The sequence below is a fragment of the Numida meleagris genome, chromosome Z (assembly GCF_002078875.1).
Source record: "Numida meleagris isolate 19003 breed g44 Domestic line chromosome Z, NumMel1.0, whole genome shotgun sequence".
Classification (NCBI taxonomy): Eukaryota; Metazoa; Chordata; class Aves; order Galliformes; family Numididae; genus Numida; species Numida meleagris.
The window spans coordinates 59,194,807-59,210,236 of record NC_034438.1 but is presented as its reverse complement, the minus strand read 5'-3'; the positions used below and the strand labels follow the sequence as shown (position 1 = coordinate 59,210,236).

The 15,430-nt window shown below is 34.9% G+C and overlaps 1 protein-coding gene across 1 annotated transcript in view; it reads left to right on the top strand.

Moving 5' to 3' along the window:
* The window catches only part of ADGRV1 (adhesion G protein-coupled receptor V1), a 257,698-nt gene that overhangs the window by 123,085 nt on the left and 119,183 nt on the right, over nucleotides 1–15,430 (top strand). The window contains exons 82-83 of the mRNA XM_021381087.1: nucleotides 1,499–1,659; nucleotides 2,696–2,796. Of these exons, the coding sequence (XP_021236762.1) occupies nucleotides 1,499–1,659; nucleotides 2,696–2,796 (262 nt within the window). The remainder of the gene's footprint in view (nucleotides 1–1,498; nucleotides 1,660–2,695; nucleotides 2,797–15,430) is intronic.

Sequence of the window (15,430 nt, the reverse complement as noted above, 5' to 3'; positions counted from 1 at the left end):
AAATAGGTAATTATTCTAGCTCAGACATTTTTGAAACTTCTACTTTTGACTTCTTTTGCCAAATCACCATTTAGGTTATGCAAAAACAAGGCAGAGCTGACAGGCCATAAGTTCCAGAATTGCATTACTTCATCACTCTTACTGTTTTTTACATCTTTACAATTGTTATCAGACAGCACTTAAAATCCATTCCTACAGAAGTAAAGAATAAAACATGCTTCTCCGGTATTGCTTCAAGTCACTGACTCAGGATATTCCTAATTTTACTAGTCTTTTCTCTGGGTCTATAAGAGAAGTAACTGTATGAGTAAAATAAAATTTCTTAAGGGCAGATCAAGGATTTATTTAAACAAGTAACCTGTCTTCCATAGTGGCTCAAAGAGGATGCCTGTGGAAGAGTAAGATCAGAATGATCATAGGTGGTAGCTCCCCTAATACCACTCTCTGTTACCAGCTGTTTTAAATGCAGTGACTCCATGAGCTGAATTTCCCAAATCATTACTCCATCCAAATCATTACTCCACCACAAACTGTGTAGTCTTTTCTTGCACCACTGAGACTTTTAGCATCTAGCGCATCTTTTGACAATGAGGCCCATAAGGCTACCATTATTTTTTTTTTTTTGACAGAAAAGACAGCTACTGCTTGTTTTGAATATCTATGCTACTAAATTCCTTTGATGTTTCATGTTTTTCAGAAGCGGTGATGGCCCTCTCATCATTTTCTGTTCTTACTGCTATTCATACCATTGTAAACAATGGAAGAGAGTTCTGTTTGTGGCTCTTCAGTGCTCCATTATTTAGTCTGTGTCTTTCCCTCTCACACAAAAGAAGCTAGTGAATTCAAAGAGAATTTTGTTCTGTACTCTGTGAGATCTAGTTGGTTTCACTCTGGTGTCATTAAAATGACTGTATCAGTCTAAAAATGATATAAACTATTTCTATTCAGAAGGGAGGGGCAGCAGAATGTTCCTATATCCTCTCCATTTATCTAGATGCTATCATAGGCAAGATGTACTTTCCGTTAGAGATTACTTGGTGTGTCACCTGTGTTATCCTCTTCCCAAGTCAGTTCAGCAATACTGAAAGACAAACAAAACATGATGCTAGTTTCAAAACAACAAATATCAGTATAAAATGAAGTATTCCTTACAGTGGGGTAAGGTATAGTTCAAGTTAAATTACAAACCACTTGAACAATTAGCCCCATATTTGTTGCAGAACTTTTAAAAACATGACTGCAGAAATTCTTTAGTGGAAAAAAGACATTCGTTATAATCTATTCAGAATTTCTTTTTAATACTAAAAGTGAAAACAAAGCTATAAACAATATTTTAGTTTCATGTAAATGTTTTATTACGAAAGAGATCGCAATTAACTATTTACATGTAATAGTTTAGAAGACTTTGTTTTTCAGAGATACAGTAACAATTTTTAAGGTTGCTTACCATGTAAATTACACAAATCCATTTACAACTTTGTAAATCTTTGTTCTGCAGCTGGTTATCTGATAGCGGGTTCTGCAGAGTGATTGATGACACATCAGACTATGTGGAATGTGCTTGTTCTCATATGTCCATTTATGCAGTGTATGCCCAAACAGATGACTTGTCTTCATACAATGAGGCCTTTTTCTCTTCTGGATTCATTTGCATTTCAGGTCAGTAGATATAATATTCTCATTATCAGCCACTAATGACTAGAAAGGTTAATTGATTTTTAACAATTTTAGTAACTCAGGGCAGTCTTTTTAACTGGAGGAGTACTGACTAACTTCATACTATTAAAGTTGCTATCTGGGTTGGTATATGCACATTCACAAATTTTCACACTGAAGAAAAACACAGAGCAGGAGAGAAGTATGTTGTTTTCCTTATGTTGTTTCATTGAACCATGTAAAAGTGAAAGACGTCAATATTTTAGGGCAAGAAACTTTAGAATCCTAAATCCTTCTCTGTCTGTAGCAGCAGTAAAGTCATTCTTTTTTGTCAAGTCTTTCAGCCACTATTGTACTTCACCTGAAAGCTCTTTGACAGTTTAAGTTTACAGTTTACACTCAGAAGGGATAATTTGAGGGAGATAGTCTCCAAATCATGTATAGAGTTTTCTTGCATTCTGCTGCCCAACTGCAGTCTAAGATGTTGGGATAAGCGCAAGAGTATAAACTTACCAGGATCATGATCATTTTCATTGACAGCTATGGTAGCATTTGCAGAAGGCTCAAGTCCTCAGACAAGAAGGAGATCTAAGTTTTAAAGGTTATTGACATTACACCTTTCACATTGCAGTCAGTTCACTTGTGCTGCAGTCAGTCCTGAATAAAGTACTTCCTTCTTCACCTGTTGATGGGCACTGTGCAAGTAGAACCTATGAGTAATGGGATGACGAAAAAAACATGCTAAAGAGATTCTTGGTCTACCCCTCAGGCACTTAAATGGTGCTCTGGGTCTGCTCCATGTGAGGTTTATGAATTCTTTGCTTTATATTTAACTATTATGGCAATCATCCATATGCAGGAATAAGAAAATACTGCAAAAATGACTGCTTTATATTATGTAATTATTTTAGCTCCCAGTCCTATGAAAAAATAGATGTTAAAAGTAAATTCATCCGTGATGCTAATATGACACAATTAATTCTGTAGCATAGTTTATTAGTCTAAGCCTTAAATTTCCATTTTTCTTGCTCCTATGTAGGTTTCACTTTGGCTATTATCTCCCACCTGTTCTGCACCAGGTGCGCAATGTTTGCAGCTAAACTTCTCACTCATATGATGGTTGCTTGTTTGGGTACTCAGGTAAGAAAAAAGGCTGAAGTCTCTAAATATAAATTAAGTAAATCTTTATTTTCTTTTTTGTCAATTCCATGGCCATGTGTGAGCAGACCTCTCCCTCGCCCTCTCCCTCTCCTCCAGAGTTTGAACTTTGGAAATAGAAATTTAGCTGGATAACTGCTTGGTGAATTTGCTAACTTAGAGAGGATGGAAAGACAGTTTGACAGCAGCTGTTCAGAAAGGAAAGCTACTTCAAGACTAAGGTAATAGAGAAGGTTGCTTTTGGCAGGAGTGAACGGAACTACTCTGCTAGCTGTTCTGAACAGCTGAAAGAAAATTATTTTACAGTTATCTGTGCTGTGATATATGGCATATGTTCTGCTTAGAGAGAACTGTCCTGATTGTGAAATATAATTTTAATGAAACATTCTAAATATGTCTGTACAGCTATATCTACTTACAAGTATTTAGAAAGTATATGTATGATTACTTATTTACTATGCAATTAACTTTTTATGTTTTCACTGACACTTCTGATGTCATGTTATTTAAGACATTTTCAATTGAGAACTTTTACCGTGAAAATCAGTACTTAATAATTGCTCACATAAATAATACCACTTCACATTTTTGTCTAGTAATATTCAGGCAGGTAAACACTGAATTTACAGCTAGTAGGTGTCAAGAAGAAGGTTGTTTCTTTATACAAGGAAATCTTTTTGACAGAAAAAAATAGAAGCTTTTCAAGTTAGTTACATTCTGTATATATGTATGTAATTAACTTCCCTATAACATTTGTTCTTGTACAATCTTCTTTTTTCAACTGCTACCAATGCACTAGTTAATATTATCTGTAGATGGCAGTCAAACCTTTTCAGCGCATAGTTCAGAAACTTGTTCTTTCAAGGCTATGCCTGCTTTGTGTTTACTGTCTCAGTGAAGGGGAATGGCGCTTCACAAAATCCACCCTCCATTTCATTCTTCTCCATGGGCCTAGAGGTTCCAGTGCTAACTGAGCATTTGTAAAGTATTCAAGAATGGACATTTGTCCATTTAATATACCCAGTTTTGAGGGATCTCACCAAAATGACAAAAAAGACTAGATCTTTCTAAAACTTTTTTTTCTCCATTGTGGTATTTACTCAGAATCATGGCATCACCAAAATACATTGCTTGTCAAATCCTTAGTTATTGCTAAGAATTTGTTAATTTGTTTAGCCAGCCTATTTGTCATCAAAGTTCATGCAACAATTCTGTTAAAAATCTCAAGGAAGAAAAACTGGTGGGCTGAGATTTTCAGTTTTTGAGTAAATTTAGGTGAAGATTTCTGTACTTGAAAAAGTATAGTGTGAACACAATTCACAGCATCAACACGCTTTCACTCACCAATAAAGTTCCCATTTTTGACAAACTGTAAACCTAGATTAGAATCATAATAGGAACTCCCATGCTTTTGTCTTGGAATAAGCACTTAATAGATTCTTTGTGCATGCTTACTCAGCTTGATGCATCATATAGTCAGAAAATTTTAATGTGTATGTCTAGGCCATTTTTACAGCACACGCTCTGTGTCTGTGGAAGACACTGAGTATTACAAGTGACACAAATGTACAGTAAGTTTTGATTTTTTGTGTGAGCTGCTCTATATATGTGTGCTATAGCCATTTCTTTGGAATATTTGAGCATGCACGATCTGCTGACAGTAGTAGGTGTGTATAGATGGCTTGTTATTCTGGCCAGTAATGCAGAGTTCAAGTCTAATAGTCAAACAGAAAAAAAAGTCATATGGGGAAACTTGTCACCCTTTTTTTTTTTTTTTTTTTTTGCAAAACAATAGGCATATATTTGCTAATTTAACCAGTCCTCAAGCTACAGTAATATCATCATTCATCATGTCTATAGTAATTATCAAGCTGCCAAGCCAGATTCGTTCTTCCATTGTATTCAACAGAAATGGATGATGAAGAAGACTTACTGTGTTTAGCTGCCTAAAAGCTATGTCTTATGCAACCTGAGACAATGTGCAAACAAACATTTCAGTTATGTGTTATTAAGATCAAATTGTCCAAACAGACCTAGTTTAAAAAACTGTTAAACATTTGTTTGAAAATGATAAACTGTAGCCTTGAGAATTAATACTTGGTAGAATTGTTGTTTTATCACTTGGACTTAGTCAGATGTGGGCAAAATTAGAAAACACAATTCTGCTAGAAGTAGAAGGAAGTGATGGAGTCTCCAAGAGGTGATACTGGAGTAGGATCATGGAAGCAAGGGGTTATGTGGAAGCAATGTGTTTGAGGGCTAAAACTCACGAAAAAAGTTTGGACTTGAGTAGGAAAAGAACAGGTAACAGGATGGTGTATAAAAATGGTCGAAGGCAGAAAGGTGGACACCCCTTGAGTACACAGGGTTCAAACTTCAAGCAGCAAATTCTGCCATGTAGAGCCCATTGTCTATCATTTTATGAAAGTGGAACTTCTTTGCTAACTGAAATGCTGTTGATCTCAACCATTCCCTACTAAACCAGGGAAAATCTTGATTTCCCTGTAATCAAAACTGAAAAAAAACTGTCACGTGTATTAAGATTAGGAAAGTGTAGAAAGAATATTCCAGGATACACTGGGTAGAGAGATACTGTGTACCATCCACCACAGAAACAAGTTGTGCCAGTCAGTGGTCGAGTCCCTACCTCTATCTTGACAGTAAAGAGAAGACTTTGCAGCAATTCAGGTCTCTTTTAAGGTAAGCCTGTGCTTTTTAGAGTCAGCCACTGGAAAACACTAATTTAAGTGCTGTTTCTGAACAAGCCTGGTCCAGAGCTTCACTAAACTTTACATTCATATGAAATTTATATGGACGCAGCAAGTATTTTTACATATTGCTATACAGTTAGACCCATTGCCTTGGGTGAGTGAATCTGCTTTATAAAACGTAGTTGGCCTTGAGGTCTGAGATTTCTGATCTGATTTTCTTGTATCCTGACAAGAGTAAACAATGCTGACCATGGTATTGTTAGCCCTTCATGAAGGTGAACTGAATAGTTATTGAGAGGTCAGAGTAAAAAGGACTAGACCCAGTGGTCCAGAGTTGCTGTCCACTCTAGAAATTCAGTTTCATGATAAGACTGGAGTAACACTGAAGAATAAATTTATACTCTTTGTTGCCTTTGCAATGAGAACTAACATCTAAAACTTTCCTCCCAGTAGTTGGTTTCATTCTGAATTGATTATTTTTTAGCTGATTTCAGCCATTCCCACCAAGTCAGAGCAGTTTTAAATTCATTCAACTTCTTTCAAAAACAGTTTCATATTAGTAATAAGTAGAGCTATTTGGTGATTAGTTTGTGTAAGTACAATTTCATAGTAGATTAATCTAAATTGAATACTTTTATAGTAGAGCACTATAGTTTTATGATCAGGGAGGCTCTGAAGGCCTATCTCTATTACATTATGTTACTAGTTGTTCTCAATACCCAAGTAGAATCACATTGTCAAAGCTGGAGCTAATCAGAGATCTGTAGTAGAAGAAATGATCATTTATCTCAAGATGCCAGTGACTTGAGCTGTTTTGCTCATATGTATGTATAGATGATAGATAAAGTGTATGGGGTCTTTCAGAACCTGAGGGGCAAGAAATTCTTATCTCAGGCACTGAAACACACAGAATAGGTCTTATACAAAATATAACCCTGAGTAAGGACTGTTACTGAAGAACAGCAAGTGGTTCTTGGACACCTGGACGTGAGGAAACTGATTCCTACAGAAGCATCTTTACTGCATCTTTCCTTTCTTCCAGTAGAGGGAGCAATTTCGCCTGTAGAGTTCCTTGTCAGGGAGAGTGCAAAGTGAGGAGAACACCGTTGTGAAATTGCTGTGGCGCTGAGACGCTTGGTATTAGCATGAAGCCATCTGCTGATATTTAAATCCAAAGACCAGGCAAAAGTAACGGTCAGTGCAGTGCTATAACAAAAGATATTTGAGGTCTCAGTCTAGAGAGTGCTGACATTTAAAAACAACTGAATTAGCTTTATCTCTTCTTGAAAGGAAAGAGGGCAAGGAAAAGTACTCTTAGATTCATGGACAAGTGATGGAACCCATAAAAAGTAAAAATTGAAATACCCATATAATTTAAATTTTATGTCATATTTTTTTCATCAATGAACATGTGATTTTGGTCTCTCACTGATAACTCATTGTTACAGTAGTACGGAAGTATTTCTACTTTTGTTACTTTTAGAGATAATGTTGCTTTACCATCCTTGTTCACTTCTCTGACAAAAGAACTACATTAACAAAGTAGTGTTAATGCACAGGCTGTTAGTATCTGCTGAGAAATTATCTCTTAAGGTTTGCCAAAATTCAGATATATGAGCAATACTATAACATATGTTAAAATTCTGCTACATTATCTCACACCTCCTGTCCTCACTGCAAACAGTCAAATGTTCTACTTATCACTTTAAAGTATAAGAGTATGAGATTTCAATCAGTTAATGCCTTCCAGCTCTTTTTTTTTCTTTACACCCCTACTTTTTCCGAACATCCCAAACTACTGGGGACCACACACAGAGTGAAATAGACAGCAACATTCTCAAGTTGCCTATTCATCCCTTTTCTCTGTGTTTTACCAAGAGAAAAGTTATACTTCTCCCTCTCTCTGATCCATGCTTTTCAGCAGAACTTCTCAACTTTTGTTTCAATTTTCTGTGTCCTTTCTTATCTCCCTTTGTTCATTCCACTTGTGTGCCATTCTTCTATAACAAATATGTAGATAGATATTATTCATCCTAATTAGCAAATCTCCCATTGCTCATTTTCCTGCCAGAAGGTTTTCTTTAGACCTCTTGTTGGAGACAAGATCCTCAGCAATTGCTTTTACACATAAATTCTGACCCTAGGAACATCTGTGCAACATTAATCTCGCCTGCAGAACTTAACCTAGGAAGGAAGAAATCCATCAGCTTTCTTGAGCAACAGCATCTCAGTAATGTTGCTTTGCTGAAAATTACAGTTATACTAACCAATAAATAGAAGCTAGCCAGCTTCTCTTTTTACACCACCGCTATCACTTTGTTTGTTTGCATATTTACATCTGCCAGGATATGCTTATAGTTTTTAAATGGTCCTTTTGATTCAATCTTTGTGACTTGCTTCTTCACATCTTCCAGCCAGATGATGTTCCATACATACTAGATAACAAATCCTATTAAAGACTAAAGAGGATTAATTATTGGTGTAAATTACACCAGGGACTGACTGTTCCAGATTCATCTGGCAAGTACAGCTAGAAGTGTATCAGGGTCTAGATTGTATATAAAAAATAATGCAGTAAGATTTTCATAAAAAACAGCATACCAGTGATCACAGTTAACTGTGATTAAATATAATTGTATACTTTTTGATTGTTTCATCAGCAGGTGGAGGTCACAACGTAATGATGAGGAAGTCTCTGTTCATTTTAGTTATCCTTTTATTACTGCCACATAGCTTAAGTTGATATTTTGTGCTAAATTAGATATCATTTGAAATTTGAAACTAATACAAATTGTAGATCTGAATAAACCTGGGAGAATGACTGTGAAATACACAAAAACTGGTGGATGATCACTAAAATAAGCAATAAGGAATTTGTGTTGTATATTAGTTGGATGGAGAAATAAAGAACATATGAAGTGTATGTTCATGGGCAGGAAAGAAAAAAACATGTTCAGCCATGAAAAAAATCTTTATAAACATGGTTGTTGATTACATGCTCTTCCACCACTATATGGAAATAGGTGGCAAACAGGTTGTGTTCACAATGTCACAAGAGGTCAGTGGGATCCTTCAGAGTAGTTCCCCTCTACGTGCCTGAATTCAAATTCATTAAAATTCAATCTTGGATGTAATTTAGGGAATAGTATATATTCTGAGACTAAAAATATTTCTAAAACAGTAATTGAAGCCCTGGAAGATGATAACTGGCCTTTTAAAAAAAGATGTGTTCACACAACAAGAAAAAAATTAGAAAGTGGAAATCAAGAAATCATGCAATGTAAATGTGTTCTGTGAAGATGCATCAGTGCTCTAAGTCTGTCATGCATGAATAATTTCTCTTCTTACCACCTCTTTCACAGGTGCTCAAATGTTCCTGCTATTTGTTACTTCTGAAGTGTTTTTAAAATATTTCAAGTTGTGCTTGAGTATATCTATTATCTAGATTCACTAGTGTATTTCAATTAGAGACAATTATATCAACATTCTCAAAAGATCTCCACAGGAGATAAAAGTCTGAGCTCTATAACAAAATGAATTCTCACATTTAATCATGCTCTGTAATTGGTGCAGATCTTTCAGTCTGTTACCTTGGAGCAGAGTTCTGGGGAGATGGGTGGTTGTTAATGTGTTTTTAAACCCATCTTTTAACAACTGCCAAGTCATTAGTTCATTGTGATATACTTGGCCCTACCCTTGACCTGGGAAACATAAAAGTGATGTTCATGTATTAATCTTTATTAACCTTTATGTTTCAGATAAGCGTGCAACTTGCCTTCTGTTCTATATAGAATAATATATGGCATCAATACTATGAAGCTCATTAGTAACTTTTAGCTGAAACCAAACATCATAGCCACTAATCACTTCAGATTAATTGTCAGTGTGGGTGTCTAAGCTTCTCAAGTTTGTCTTAGAACAGCAAAAAACTTTCATTATTAAACTTGATGGCAAGTACTGTCTGTTGTTAATGTCTTTGGCTTTGTTAATGTCAAACTGGTTTCTTAAAGTCTTGCATAAATGTGGTTCCACTGGAAATGCAGTGGACTAGAAGCAAATAAGGACACTAGATGAAATGGTGCTCTCCGTATGCTTAGTAAGTAACAGTATTAGCTCTTCAGCTACCTTCAGTGTTACAAAATCCTATGAGTCAGTGATGGAAAGATCACATTTATCTTTTTCTACCTGGGTTAAACATTTCCTCTGTAATGTATTCTTGGTTATGTTTATTTAATAGAGTTCTAAATTAATTGAGCTTTGACACTTCCACTATTGAGATTGTAAGATTTCTTTGTTCTGCACTTGTATGCTCAGTACTACTAAAATGATAAAATCAAAGGTGAACTCAATCTTAATCATACAAATAGATCATTCCTGACATAAGAAGCAATGTTAAGGCAAAGTTGGTCTTCTGTTTAGAAATGTGAAGGGAAAATGGTTCTTTTTATCTCAAGCACAAATGAGAAGTAACTCCTTTAAAATCCATGGATAGCTGTGGACTGAGCCTGAAGTTGATGAGCTTGTCTTGCTCTGGTCTGGAGTGGAAGTCATTTGAGATTTCCCGGAAAAATCCATAAATGCTGCCTTTTTTGCCTGGAAAATTTTGCTTCAGAATTATAATAAACTTTTACTAAGCTTAGCCTATTTTTTTATAGGGTATAGGTATAGAAATAATGCTTTGTAAAATAATAAAATGTAAAAACAAACCTTTCTGTAGATAATGGTTCACAGGTGCCAGTGTTTCTAACATTCTGAATATGTGAAACTCATCCACATGTAGAACTAGAAGCATTTGCGTAAAAGCAAATACAAATTATTGGGAGCTTTATTTTTTTAGTAGTACATTACCAGCTTAGTCCATAGCTCTATACAGTCTGCGTACCTGGTAGCTTCATTAGAATATGTAGTGCTACACTCTTTGTGATAGTATGGTGAACATTACTGTCACAATCCAAAAAGGGATGTGGGTATATAGAGAGCACAACAGTGATTTCAAAGGATCCTACGATGGATTATTCACATTTATATATATATATATATAAGTATATATATATGTAAATATTGATACTGAATGTATCAAGTAGATGATTGAAAGCATCTGGAAGAAGTCAGCAATGCTGGTAAGATAGCCAGAAAGCATGTCCTATGAGTAGAGACTGAGAACAATTGGGTTGTCCAGTGTTCAAGAGGCTTTTAGATAATGGCCCCAATAACATGCTTTAATTTTTGGTTAGCCCTGAAGTGGTCAGGCAGTTGGATTCAATGATCTTTGAAGGTTCCTTCCTGCTGAACGATTCAATTTCACGGAATCATAGAATCATCATAGAATGGTTTGGGTTGGAAGGGACCTTTAAGATCATCTCGTTCCAACCCCTCTGCTATAGACAGGGAAAACTCCCTCTAGACCAGGTTGTTCACAGCCCTTTCCAGCCTGGCTTGAATGCTTCCAGGAAGGGTGCATCTTACAACCTTGCTGGGCAACCTGTTCCCGTGTCTCACCACCCTCACAATAAAGAATTTCTTCCTAATATCCAGTCAAAATCTACCCTCTGCCAGTTTAAAGCCATTTCCCCTTGTCCTGTTGCTACCTGCCCTTATTAAAAGTCCCTCCCCAGATTTCCTGTAAGCCCCCTTCAGGTAGGGGAAGGCCTCTATAGAATCATAGAATCATAGAATTAACTATGTTGGAAAAGACCTACAAGATCACCATCCACCTACCACCAATAACCCCACTAAACCATGTCTCTCAACTATATCTATATGTTATCTATATCTAATGTTAGCTATATATATATATATAATGTTACTGTATGTATATATATATATTATATATATATATATATATATATATATATAATGTTAGCTATCTATATCTATATGTTAGCTATATCTAAATGTTTCTTGAACACTTCCAGGGACAGTGACTCAACCACCTCCCTGGGCAAAGGGAGGCCCAGAGCCTTCTCTTCTTCAGTCTGAAGAGCCCCAGCTCTCTCAGCGTGTCCCTGTAGGGGAGGTGCTCCAGCCCTCTGATTGTCGTTATGGCCCTCGCCTGTGACAGACAGTACTGTTCAGAAAAGTCAAGTACCACTTGTAAAACTGTGTATGTGAATTAGTCATCTCAGAGTGTTCCTTTTTTTTTCCCCTGTCCTACTAAGACATCCCTAAATATCAGGTATAAATCTGGAGACAACTGTTTTCCTTATAGTTTGTATTTCTCCTGAGTCCAGCTCTTTGATCAGTGCAAAAGTATAATTGTCCTCTGCTTATCATTACCCTCCTGAATAATAGCAGCTGTTACTCTATCAGATAATACAAGACTTATCAAACTAATTCTGTATTTAATCTCTGTTTTCTCTTGTTGTTGTTCAGTTTTCTTTTTTTTTTTTTTTGGAATTATTGTGGCTGCCTGAAACAACGAAAATGTTAAATCCAATAATATGGTCATAATTATTATATAAATAATTATATATCTTAAGCATATATAATATATATATTACATTATTATATATAATTATATATATATATAAAGCATATATAATAATACGCTTTATGTAGTGCAATTCCAGATGTGTTTATTGTTTTCATACTCAATAAATTCAATTCCAAGATTGGTCAGATTCTGGGCCAACAGTTGCTCACAGGTAACAGACCTAAAATTTTCTTCTGCAAACTATGTTACAAATAATAACAAAAAAGTTAGTGTGGTTTGTAATTAATAAAATGAATTGATAACAAAATTCATTTTCCCATAATTAGACACAAAGTAGACATCACCAAAAAAAATCTACATTCTTTAAATATTGGACTAAGAAAATTATACTTTAGTATACATTCATATAGTCTTTCTGCCTTGAGTTTTTGTTTGTTTTTGCTTTTTAATTAGATGCAGAGGCAGCTGCATGAGTTTTAAAAGTTTTAGCTTTTCAGTGACCGTCTCAAACTATGTAAGGGGTTGTACACAAAGATTGGCTTCAATTCAGTCCACCTAGCCCTCCCGTGCTCCCTTCAGGAGGTGAGAGAGTCTTCCTCAGCATCAGAGCAGTCAAGTTGGAAAACTACTTGAATTGCTTTATGGGAATTCTATCACTCTCTCTTGACGTTAGTGAGATTGCTTTCACTATGTTGAGTTTAGTGTGAGTTTCTTCCCTTTAGTGATCTCTTTGTCATGCTAGTATCAAAACAAAGCAAAACCTTATCAGTCTTGGGTGCGTTAAAGCATATGCGTAATTTCTATAAGCAATAGTCACAAAATTATCCAAAGATAATTCTCTAGTAAAATTGCTCTCTATTAGATTACACTACTGGTATGCGAACTACACTTGACACATTTGTTTTTCTTAGGTGTCCACGTTTTCATAATTAAATCATGATTTAATCTCTTGAGAAAGGGCAATATAGAAATATTTTAAATGTAGAATATTTTTCTAAATATTTTTTAAAGCATGCGTTTATATTCAAGAAAAAATTCCTTTATGTTGACTGAATAAAAACACGAATTTTAGTTGGTTTAACATTTATACGTACATATGTAAGCATCATAGCAGTTTAGTGTCTGAACTGTGACTTGTTTAAAAACTTAGATGATGACTGGAAAAGTTAGTTTTATTAACTGATAAACCAAGTGAAGCAGTATACAGTCAGAAACATATCTGAAAGTGAATACATATATAGAAAAAATAATTTTAGATTGTCTTTAAAGTGAGAGATTCTGTGAAATTGCATATAATGTGATGCTGCATCCTGTAAGCTGTAAGGAGATTCCAAGACAACACAAGTGCAATAGTAATTTTATATCCTCACCTGATATAATCACACATAGACAGTAGTGGTAGGTTGAAGTTTTTTTCTGTGGGGGTTTTTTTAGGAACAAAAAAAATTAAATGGTTGGGCTGCAGTTCCTGGCAAAGTTGGTTTTGCTCATTATTTCTAGCTTATTTATGTTTAAAAAATAATAACAACTAAGAATAAGACACTATTCACTAACTTGTATTGCCGGAAATGATGACAGTGTTAAATAGATTTTCTTTTCGTAAAGAGGTCCAATTACTGCATTATTAATGATATTATTTAAGTACTCATTAAATGTGACATTTAATGGGTCTGTGTTAGTTTAAAACCTTCATTAAAGTATTACTGTAGGGGGTTTTGTAATCTTGTATTTTTCCATCCATGTAGTGTTACATTTCCCACTGTCCCTATGAACTGGGAAACTTATTTGGATATTGAATATGGGCTCTTAGGTCCTTGGTGAAGATGGAGATTATGTAGTTTTCAAGTGATACAAGGAACTAGAAAAAAAATTAAGCATAATTTCTTTCCATTGACCTCTTTTAAATTATTGTATGATGTTAAGGTAATGTTTATTTGTTCTATGTATCTTAATAGCAGGTGGCAATTTCCTGTGTTGAGAACATCCTATTAAACTGTACTGAATTTCACAATTGACCAGAGGCAGAAGATAGAATTTCAATATGAGAAAAAAGGCAACCAGCTACTTCTGCATTATGTAATTGCAAATATTTTTTTCTACGCTGTGTGTAAAAAGAGTTAAGGTACAGATGTCATTATTTTTCATCTCTTTCTGTTGGAAACATGGAATTTTAATATCCTAGGACAGGAGAAAAATTCTTTTATCTTCAACTCTGCTAGGAGTTGTAACTTTTTGCGGCCGATGATTGTTCTAATTATAGCTACAGCTAGATTGGTAAGAATTATATTACTGATCTATTAATTTTTTCTCCAAAACATAAAAAATTGCCCTTCTTTGGTGTATTTTCTGAATTGTGAATACTAATGAATAGTTTTAATCTGTATGAAGTTTCATGTTTCCAAAGAGAGAGAGAATAAGCCAATTTCTCTCACTTTTCTATGTAGTACAAGTTACTTTATGAGAAGGTTCACTTATTTCATCAGGACTGCCTAGGAATAAGTATTTCAAGATAAGAAAGTCTAATTCTGGAATCTGTTTCAGACTGGAAAAATCTGAGTGCAGTACACTGACTTTAGATCTTATACTAAGGATGTTTTGAGGATCTTCAGTGAATTAATACCCTTCCTCAGGAATCACTGTGTAAGTGAAAAAAAAATACTTAAAACTCTCCATATTTCAAAAATATGTTTAAACTTTACTAGACTAAAGCCTGACCCTTTTAAGTATTCACATAAATATATAAACATATATATGTATATATAGATATCAGTTACATATATGGTTATGGAGATGAGAGAGCAAAATATGGAGATGAACTCAACCATATGAACAAGACTAAAGTAGCCAAAGCAGACTAGAAGAATAAGCTGAAAACATAGGCATTTGTGCAATTTAAAAAGAAGCTACACAAAATGATGTATGCATAATCAAATGTGTATATTGTATTATATCTTTTTTATAACATATTTGTGAGCCTGCTGGTAATGACTTTCTAGTGCTCTCATGATTCTTCTTTTTTTTTCCTGAACTCTCACCTGTTTAGGATAGTTTGTTCCTTAATTACACAAAACTCACTGTTTTCTTTTCAAAGTACTTCAGAGGTATTCCAAGACGAATATATATTGGAGAAATGTCATCACTTAATTTTCTTAAGATACTGACTATATATACCATGCTTAATCTTTAATTTAGCTCCTTGTAGGCATTCCAGATTCATGAGGCCTACACCATTTTCTTCTGAATTGTGCTAGAGTGATACAAAGTGCAGAGGCCAGAGTAATCCCTTTTCTTTGGTTAAAATAAAATTATTTTGTAAGTAGAGAAAACAATAGATTTCCTTCCACAGTATTTACTGAAATTTTCCTTGTTTTTCGTTCTTAAAATCAGCTGTTGCGTAACAACGGCTCATACCATGCTCAAGCTTGTAATTTACATCTCTCCACTCCATCCTTTTCTGCTTCCCACTATACTG